General features: G+C 38.6%; 1 protein-coding gene, 1 long non-coding RNA gene and 1 pseudogene across 2 annotated transcripts; all 3 read right to left on the bottom strand.

The window, feature by feature from the left end:
• Positions 1 to 113, bottom strand: part of LOC149099103 (uncharacterized) — a 1591-nt pseudogene extending 1478 nt beyond the window's left edge.
• Positions 114 to 162: 49 nt separating this feature from the next.
• LOC149099104 (uncharacterized) lies at positions 163 to 954 on the bottom strand. The gene has a single exon (XM_089276755.1). It carries the CDS (start codon positions 952 to 954, stop codon positions 163 to 165), a length of 792 nt encoding a protein of 263 aa, XP_089132881.1.
• Positions 955 to 6265: 5311 nt separating this feature from the next.
• Positions 6266 to 6829, bottom strand: LOC149099105 (uncharacterized). Its single transcript, XR_016203509.1, has 2 exons — positions 6719 to 6829; positions 6266 to 6642 (listed from the first exon to the last, which is right to left on the bottom strand). It is a non-coding gene; the product is annotated as an uncharacterized LOC149099105 (long non-coding RNA).
• Between the last annotated feature and the right edge of the window lie 3745 nt (positions 6830 to 10574).

Below are 10574 nucleotides of genomic sequence, written 5' to 3' on the forward strand. Positions count from 1 at the left end.
CAACAGCAACAACATTCTCACTCTCTAGCTGAGGATCGTTAGAGTTCCACTTGTGCATGATAAACTTGGCCTCACCAAACACTGATGCTATCGTCTTCTTCAGGTCCTGGACCTCATCTGTAGTGCTGCCCCCTGAGATGATGTCATCAACACATAGACTTCTCAAAATCTCTTCAACCTCCATGGGTACCTCTCCCTTAAGTTTTCCAAGTGCAACCTCAATGTTCCTGCCAATAAGAATGGCGATTGGACCAACCCAAAGAGCGCTTGTGCAAATCTCAACACCTCACTTGTGGAAGGGTCCTTGTTCTTAATCCAGTGGAACCATAAGACATTTCTGTCCTCAACCCTACTGCATACTTGTAGGAAGGCTTGTTTGATGTCTGCTGTTAAGGCAATTGGCTTGAGGTGATTACGCACAAGTACATTCCACAACAGGTTCCGTAGAGGGGGCCCCATCTCTAAACACTCATTTAATGAAGGACTCTCTTCACTTGGCTTAGCTGACGCATCAAATAAAATTCTAAGTTTTGTCATTGTTACCATTTCCCTTTTCACAGGTTTGTGCGGGATGTAGAATACTTTCTCATTTGGTTCCTCTACCACTCTCTTGACTATCCCCTCTTTTAGCTGCTCTTGGATAATCTCATCGTACTTGTCAATCATGTCTGGTTCTCGCTGCAACTTCCTTACTAGTCCCCCTAGTCTCGCAATACTACCATGTTCATTTGTGAGTAGACGACCATGACCTGGCTTCCTCAACAGCACACTTTCATACCAACCTTCCTCACTTTGGTCTAGCTGCTTGATAAATTCACCATACACGCTCCCCTGATCTGATTCTGGACTATCTTTGAGTCCTAGGACATCTAAACTGCAGAGTTGCTCATAGTCTGCTGCTGATGACTTTGTCAAGTAAACATTAGAGAGGCCTGTTTCTTTACTGGAGGACATCATCGCTCACTCTAGCATAGTGAGCTCAGCAATAGGCTCAGATGGTTTACCAATCCTTGATTTTGTCTCGGTTTTGATTCTCGAGTACTCGCTGGTGCCGAGTATGAGGTGGATGGGCAATTCACTTTTCTTGTCATTGTCTTCCATGACTACTCCTTCCAGGTGAGGATAATTGCTTATCAGTTCTTCATAATGTGGGTTTGAGATTGTGAGTAAGACTCCCTTATCTACCCTGTTGACCTTTGTAGTCATCTCAAACTTCCCATTGACACTTGCAACCTTCACTGTGTAGCTTCGTACTTTCTTTTTTTTTTCTTTATTGAAACAAATTGATATTAATACAGCAAATTAGTTACTTACCTACATAATTATAATAACAACTAATATTACTAATACTAATAATATAATACAGCTAATTAGTACTAATAATACTACAATACTACAATACTTACAACACTAAAAAACACCAATATCACCAACAATCGACGGTAACCAAAAAAAAAAATTCCTACAAACCATAACTAAATATTTACAAAATATAATGTAAATAACATATTAATTAGTATTACATAGGTCAACATACAGAAAGTGACTGCATATTAACACCTTTAAATAATTAAGCTTTTACAAGAGGCGACACTATCCATTTAGCTTCAAAGAAATCCTTTGTTTTTTTACTATGCAGACTTATATATTTTCCGTTTCATATTTTACAGCAATTTTCTTTTTAAATCCATATATATTTGGAAGAATTTGACTTCTTCTACAATCCCATAAGTACAATTTCCCAATTATAATTAGATAGTTTAGCAGCTTAGCAGAAGGGGAGTTTTGTGGTATCATTCCAACTAAAACATCTTGCAACAAAAGTCGAATGTTTTCCTTTAAAAGTTGATGCCAGAATACTTCGTAGTCACGCCAGAAATCTATCGAGTAAGGACAGAGATACAGGAAGTGATATAGCGTTTCTGGTTCGGATGAACAAAATGAGCACGAGTCGTTCATTTTAAAGCCAATTTTGTAAAGTTTAGCATTAGTGTAAAGAATGGAGTTAAGAATTTTGTATTGAAACGCCTTAACATATGCTTCAAGAGCAACACTATGCGGGATCGTAAAAATTTGTTTAACTTCCTCGAGTGTAAAATGAAATTCATTTTGCAGCTTGTTTACAATAGTTGGAAAAAGAGCCTTTCTGCTTACAAGTAAAGTATAATAGTCTTTAGATTTCTTCTCTGTCACATCAAATATATTTTCGTCAATTTTTAGAGAAAGTTCACCTGTTGTTGATTTATGAGTACTATTTTTTAAAATGGAAGGAATGGAGTGTTGAAGACCAGCCCAAACTAAAAAATTAGTTTTCGAAATCCTGTTAGAAACTAGGGAAAAGGAATCTTTGTTATTTAAATCAAAGGATAGATCGCTGATATGAACTACACCAGCTTCGAAATAGCTTTTATAATTAACTGTTTTATTATTAATGAGTATTTGTTTGTTATTCCAAAGAATATAACGCCAGTTTTTTTCTGCACAGAACATATCTCTAAATTCTGACCACCACTGCAGTAATTCTAGATAGAATAGAGAAATATTCAGTGGAAGGATGCTAACATCATAGTTGCAACGAAACAAGAAAAGGCCGCCAAAGCGTTCTAGGTGATATGTCAGATACCTTTTCCAGGTGCCATCATTTGAGCTAACTATTCGTTTTAGCCATGCCAATCGAAGCGATATTATCATGCTATCAAAATCAATCATCTTTAATCGTCCGTTGGAGTGTTCATTTATCGCCGATCTACGTGTGACTTTATCAGGACCATTCCATAAGAATTGAAATAATAACTGGTTTAACTGACTTACAAATTCTTGTGGGGTAGGTATTAAAGATGACACATAAACAAATTTCGGGATTAATAGAGATTTGATAAGTGTAATTTTGCCATAAATAGAAATACCTCTTGAGGAGCAAATTCTAGTCAGGTTTTTAATACTGTCTAATCTCTCTATGAAATTCTTTTCAATAACAATTTTTGATCATACGTGTAATAAATTCCTAAAGCCTTTATCGGTTCGTTAGGCCATTTAATCCCAAAAGGCTGTGCTTTGCAGTTCCTTGAAGAACCTATCCACATAGCTTCTGTTTTGAAACAATTAATCTGTAAGCCAGAGACAATCTGAAATCATCTAATAGCCTAAAAAGAGCAGTAGCAGAGCTTGTGTCGGCAAGTATTGCTGTCGTATCATCTGCGTATTGAAGAATTTTTGTCCCCTCACTCCCAATAGAGATACCTTTTATATCTTTATTTTGTCGAATTGCAATTGCTACTGTTTCTATAGTAACTACAAAGAGGTAAGGAGAGAGCGGATCCCCCTGTCGTACCCCACGTTCAAGCTTAAAGTATTCAGATGAAAGTCCGTTGTTTATCACACAGTTTTGTATGTTTCTGTAGAATGTTTTAACCCAATGGATGAAATTAGGGCCAAAATTGAAGGATTTCAAACAATAGAGAAGAAAATCCCATTCTACGCTATCAAATGCCTTTTCAAAATCAATAAATATCATTAGTCCTGGAATACTTTCTTTTGCAGTGAAATCCATAATATCAAAAACTGATCTAATTGTTTCGCCTATATATCGGTCTTTCACATATCCAGTTTGGTTATGGTGTATAATGTTTGGAAGAACATTTTTAATTCTTGTGGCGATCACCTTAGACATAACTTTTGTGTCAACGTTTACAAGAGAGATTGGACGCCAGTTCTCAATATAAGAACGATCTTTTCCTTTTTTTCTATTAGAGTAATTACCGCTTGTTTTTGAGAACAAGACATTTCACCTTTTTCAAAGTTCGTTCACGCATTTAAGAAAAGGATCACTTATTAGAGGCCAGAACAATTTGTAGAGTTCTATAGGAATTCCGTCATTCCTGGGAGTTTTATTGGTTTGAAAACTTTCAAGGATATTGTAACATTCCTCAGCTGAAATTTTGCCTTCGCAGGTTAACATTTGTTCTTCGGTTAATTCAGGTATATTCAAATTCTCTAGAAACTTTACAATGTTCTGACGGTTTTCCGCATCACTATTTGAACTTTTATATAGCTCTCGATAAAATCGTTTTTGTTCTTGAAGAATGCCAAAATGATCTGTCTTTACGACGCCGCTGATGACTAGTTTCCTTATATGCTTTTTTACATGATTTCTTTTTTCTAAGTTTAGGAAATATTTGGTACTTTTCTCGCTGTGTTCATGCCAACGTGCTCGGGCATGGATTATTATTCCGTTAACTTTTTCATCATAAAATGATTCGAGCTTATCCTTAGCTGCATTTAAATTGTTACCATTCGAATCATTGGGGTCCATTTCGAAAACCTGTTTCGCTTCAGTATATTCTTTTTCAAGTTTTGATCCTCTTTCGTTTCTCTCCTTTGCCTTCTTTTTGGAGTATGTTATAGCATGAGCTCTTATGTTATATTTTATCCAGTCCCAAATATTACGGTGGTCGGAAAGTTCTTTTCGGCCTTCCACGATCCAAATTGGTACCATTTTTGTAAGATCATCAATGTACTCATCATCCTCCAATATGGAGGTGTTCATCTTCCAGAACCCAGGACCTTTAGCCTCTTTGTCCACGTTCCCAAATTCTAAATAGATAGCAGAATGGTCAGTTCTGATGGCGGGGATTATATTTGTGGCTTTGACCCAGTCATGTAAATTGTTAGAAATCAACCAATAATCAAGGCGACAGAATATTGGCGGAGATCGTTGACTCCAGGTAAAACTTTTAGTTTGCGGGTTTTTAACTCTCCATATATCTACAAGATCTAGTTGACTTTGGACATCGTTGATGCAATTTATCACAGATTTCCTAGGCGTCATTATGCCACCTTTTTTGTCCAGTGTAGGATTCAGAGGACAATTGAAATCACCTCCAATCACAATATTTTCTTTTGAATCTAAATTTTCGGTTTGCAGCTTAGTTAACACATTTTTGAGGAATTTAATGATGCCTTCGTCTTTGTTTGGTGCATAAATGTTTACAAGAACATACATTTTATCTTTGATAGCGGCTTTAACAACGATGTACCTCCCCGATGTATCTACAATTTGAGAGTGAATAACGCAATCAAGACCTTTTTTGATTAAGATTGCAACACCTCGAGAGTTTGAGCTCCCATGGGAGCAAATAAGTTCTGCACCCCATTCGTTTTTCCATTTTAACTGTGTTGACAGTGTCGAATGAGTTTCTTGGAGGAATATTATATCAGAGTTTCGTTTTTGACAGAATGTGAAAATTGTTCGCCTTTTTCTGAAATTGTTTAGCCCCTTCACATTGACAGAAAGTAAATTAAGAGAGTGATCGGTCATTAGAGCTGAATTGGGGAAGTGGTATTATAGAAGAAGTCATAATACGAAATTGATATCGATGGTATAGCAGAGTGCAAGAAAATATAGTGCACATAAACCGATAATATCGCCCTAAAACAAATTATTAATCTACAGAAAAACATACAGTAACATATAAAGTAAGAAGTTTCTGGAGCAATCATATTTTTAGTTGAACAAGGAGGGTTAAATAATTTAGCACTTATTACACACATAAACCTTAAACTAAACTTAAACTTTGGCTTTGGTTTCCGCTGTTTCCTGTATCCATAATGAGACCATAGTATGGAAGATTGGTTGTTTCTTCACCTCTGTAATTAGCTTATGAACTTTAAAATAGGCTGTTTGCTTTCTCTGTTTGGCCTTTTTCAAGATGGGATATAACGTTCTCTGTATTTCATCAATTTCCCAGGGGAAATCATTCGCGATTGAAATGTTGGTGTTTTTCAAGTTTTTAACAAAAGACCAAACATACTCCTTGTCTTGAAAGAAGCTAAATTTAGCTATAATAGGCCTTGGTTGGTATTCTTCTTAGTAGGGATGCGGTGAACGCGTTCAAAACAAATCTGTTCGATATCTTCCTCTGGGATCTTAAGTTTATCGTGCATCACTATTTTCAATTGATCTTCAGCAGAAGTAGACTCACCTCTTCCTTCTGGAACATTAAACACTTAAGAGGCCCTGCGCCTAAGAAACGACCCATGATTTCCGGCTAAAAAATAAAATTGGCCGATTTTTATCTCTCAAGTAGAGGTTACCGAATACTATTTAAAAATGAATTTCTTTTGTTTCAGTTTCGCTTTAAACCAAAAATATCGAGCCGCAAAGTTTTTCCGTCTGAAAGCAGCAAAATCAGGCCGAAAATAAGCCCCCGCAAAAAGCTGTTTAGAAATTACTATCGCAACGCAAAATAATGAGAAAACTACACAGTGTTGAAGAAAAAGGCCTTTTAATGCAATATCATTCGATAAACATCAAAAAACTGCCGAAGCGATTAACAAATAAAGTTTCAAATATTGCATACTAAATTAGATGGAACGTTGGAGCTGATTTTAAAATAATTATTTCTCAAAAGTTCAACGCTTTTGAAAGCAATCACAGTGATGAATGAGACATTGGAGGGATACAAATCACATTTCTGGAAAAACATTTTTCGGCCAAAGTATATTGACCTTGTACAAAGCGTTCAAAGTTACCGTTTTTACCGTTATCCTGCTACTTCGGCAAAACACTTCTCTTTTGCCAATACGGCCGTGGATAGCGTGTTAAACGCCACTTTAAACCTTGCTAGGCATTCAAAGACCGTCCTAAGTAGAAGGAAGTAGAATTAAGAGAGTAAGGAAGATGAAAAATACACAGAAAAAGAAAATAACTCGAAATTACCATCTGCTAACGAAAGTTGAATCTGGAAAATGTCGTCGCGTGACAGCGGCCATTGACGTTATTTGTATCAATAGCGGTGGAATCCAAACGAATGCACAAATAGGAAAACAATTTTTCCTGGCCAGAAAACGTTTAGTGGAATGATGTTATGTTATTTTTCACAAATGATGGTCACTCAAAAAGAAAAACTTCCCCAACCGCCACACCGTTTTGGTCGCAGCGTGATCTGAGTTATGGGGTCACGACTGGATCTCTAGCCGCTGACCGCCCGAAGGACATTGCAGACTCGTTTTCCCACGCTCTTGCGACCTTTACCTGACCAATGACGTCACTGGCCGCTGTTAGGCAACGACATTTTCCAGATTCAACTTTCGTTAGCAGATGGTAATTTCGAGTTATTTTCTTCTTCTGCGTATTTTTCATCTTCCTTTCTCTTCCAATTCTACATCCTTCTACTCAGGATAGTCTCTGAATGCCTAGCAAGGTTTAAAGTGGCGTTTAACACGCTATCCACGGCCGTATTGGCAAAAGAGAAGCGTTTCGCCGAAGTAGCAGGATAACGGTGAACACGGTAACTTTGAACGCTTTGTACAAGGTCAATATACTTTGGCCGAAAAATGTTTTTCCAGAAACGTGATTTGTATCCCTCCAATGTCTCATTCGTCACTGTGATTGCTTTCAAAAGCGTTGAACTTTTGAGAAATAATTATTTTAAAATCAGCTCCAACGCTCCATCTAATTTAGTATGCAATATTTGAAACTTTATTTGTTAATCGCTTCGGCAGTTTTTTGATGTTTATCGAATGATATTGCATTAAAAGGCCTTTTTCTTCAACACTGTGTAGTTTTCTCATTTTGCGTTGCGGTAGTAATTTCTAAACAGTTTTTTGCGGGGGCTTATTTTCAGCCTGATTTTGCTGCTTTCAGACGGAAAAACTTTGCGGCTCGATATTTTTGGTTTAAAGCGAAACTGAAACAAAAGAAATTCATTTTTAAATAGTATTCGGTAACCTCTACTTGAGAGATAAAAATCGGCCGATTTTATTTTTTAGCCGGAAATCATCGGTCGCTTCTTAGGTGCAGGGCCTCTTAAACACTTTTAGATTTTCACGCCTTGTGTATGCTTCTAACTTGATGTTGCGGCACTCAAGATGTTTTATTTTAGCACTGAGGTCTTCCAGATTCCTTGCGTGGGTTTCCAGTGTTGCACACGTGGCGGTTGAAGATGAATTTAGGTCGTCGATGTAGGCTTGAGCGGTGTTCAGGCTTCTTGTAAACTTTTATTTTCTTTTTCCAATTCTGCCACTCTACCTTGCATAGCCTCTAACTCGCCGAGTCTTGTTAGCACTTTGTCGAGCTTTCCACTGACTTCATCTAGTTTGGCAAAAGCCCCACAACAATGGCCGTCAGCTTCATCGAACGCATCTTCCCCGTCAGTCTGTGAGCCGCTCTCTCTTAACCGTTTACAACTATCGGCTCGGGCATCTTCTTTTCCCATGCTATTTAAGCGAATGAAAGCCAAGCAGCCTTCGTTGATTACATTATTTTACAAGTTTTGAATTTCTTCTAAAGGAGCTAGCAAGAACACATCCACCTTCAGCGAGGGCCAGGTTACCCCTCCTGGATTGTAGATTACCCCTCCTGGATTGTAGAGCAAAGCATCATTTATATCTGCTTATGTTCAACATGTGTTGGACGCTTGTTGAGCCGTTTGACTAGAGCTGCTGATATATACGAACTACCAGCACCTGTGTCCAGCAATGCTCTACACTTGATGCCATTGACTACCACCACCACCACTGGATAGATGACTGAACCCTCATGATCACCTGTCACCAGCATCATCTGATTATTGCTAGCCAACCTGTCACAATTAGACGTGTGGTGCCTGCTGCCATAGCGTTGACAGGTATTCTTGCTGCAACAGTCTTGCGCTTGATGTCTAGTACCTGTGCGGTTGAAGCACAACTTCTTGTCACTTAAAATCCTCCTGCGCTGGGAGATGTTAGGGAACTTCCCACACTCTGCAGAGCAATGATCTTCACCATTGCAAAAGACACAGACATGTGCCACCTTCGCACTTTCATCCTTGGTTTGGTAGGCAGGATTTTTCCTCGGTGGATGGCTGTTTCGAGAGTGACGATATAATGGATACTGGGTCCACGAGTCTCGGATAGGTAAACCATGGTTTGGCGGACTGCGGATTGATGGGTCATGGTGTGAATGATTGCTGTCTGGTGTGCTAGGCATCTGATCTCTACTGGGAATAGGATTGCAGTCGCAATACTTTCTCAAAGATTCAATTAGTTCTGGAAATCCCCACTCTTGCCAGTTATCATCAAGACGAACCAGGTCTGCTCAAATGTCAGTTAGCTTATCAAGTGTTGCATGCACGAACCCTCCAATTTCCTTAACCTTCCCCATGGTCTCTAGGACTTGTATGTGACTTGTTAACTTCTCATGGAATTCGTGAATTTTAGCTGAATCTACACCATGAATTGTGGATGTCCAATAACACATTGCATGTGTGCATTTGCCACCTCACTGGATTTACCATACTTGGTTTTTAAAACATGTTTTGCCCGTTCATACCCTTCGGTTGTGAAGGGAAGTGCGTCAATGGATGCGTGGACACTGGGTACCAGTAACTCCTTCAGGTAAGAAAACTTGGCTACTTGAGTAAGTTTGGCTTTGTTGATTTCAGTTTCAAATTGATTCCAAAACCTTGTCCAATCAAGAAAGGTTCCTTGAAACTTTGATATCTCAAGCTTGGGTAGTTTTGCTCCAATACTGCTTGAATTCTCTGAATCCTCTAGGGATGTTTTCAGTGATTTCTCGAGTTTCACACGCTTGAAATTTAGCCTTGTCCAACTCGATTTCTTCATTCATGATCCATTTCCGTTTGTCTTCTTCGCGTTTGTTCTCTTTGGCCGATCTAATATTAGCGGCTACATACTTTACTTGTTTGAGAGTCCCTTCAAATTTATCGATTTGGGCTTCCAGATTTTCCAACCAACTTCTAATCTCTGCAAGGTCCTTGTTGTTTTCTATTTTCAATTCCTGAGCTTGCAATTTAAGCTGATGTGTTTTGTCAATAATAGATTCTAAAGTGCTCCCATGTCTCTCGATAGCCTTTACATCTTCGGTTTCAAGTACTTTCTCAGTATCTTCTACGGTAAACTTAAGCATTTTCAGCTTACCTTCGATCTTCTCTTGCAATGTTTTAATTTCGCTCATGTTGACATTTGGTCCATAAAACCTTTGTGTTTTGAATTCCTCTTGTCACTTGTTTCAGAATTCTCCTTTTCTCTGGAACCATCCTGGCAGGGTCGCCACTTATGTCGCGATGATTTCTTGACACCAGCTAACTTTTTTTTCACATGTCGTTCGCCATTTTCTTTTCACACTGCCTCTCCCTCATGCTCACTCGACTGGTTCAAACTGGTTTCTATAACGTCACGTTTCGTGTCACGCAATTGTCACATTTTTCGTTCCGACAGGGAAGATCAATATTGTCATCCTCTTGATGACCACTAAGCTCATGATCAGAAGACTGATGAGAAGAACTGCCATTTGCCTGTGGTTGTTGCTTTCTTTTCACAGGCTGCTTCTTGTTTGATGTTGAGGCAGGATCAGCTGTGCTTGGACTAAGCTGTTTTCTGAAAGCTGGCAGGGCAAGAGGATGGCTATTGTTACCCTCTTGGTGATGAAGTCCAGAGGCCTGATGTATTTGGAATTGTGAAGGTGGACTCTTGCATCTTTGAGTTTTTTTTTGCTTTCTTTTCATAGCTGCTTGTTTCTTGCTTGACGTCACAGCAGCATCAGATGCGGTTAGACTCTGCTGTTCTCTAAAAGC

The sequence above is a fragment of the Orbicella faveolata genome, unplaced genomic scaffold (assembly GCF_042242905.1).
Source record: "Orbicella faveolata isolate gen_17 unplaced genomic scaffold, um_ofav_v1 contig_46, whole genome shotgun sequence".
Taxonomy (NCBI): domain Eukaryota; kingdom Metazoa; phylum Cnidaria; class Anthozoa; order Scleractinia; family Merulinidae; genus Orbicella; species Orbicella faveolata.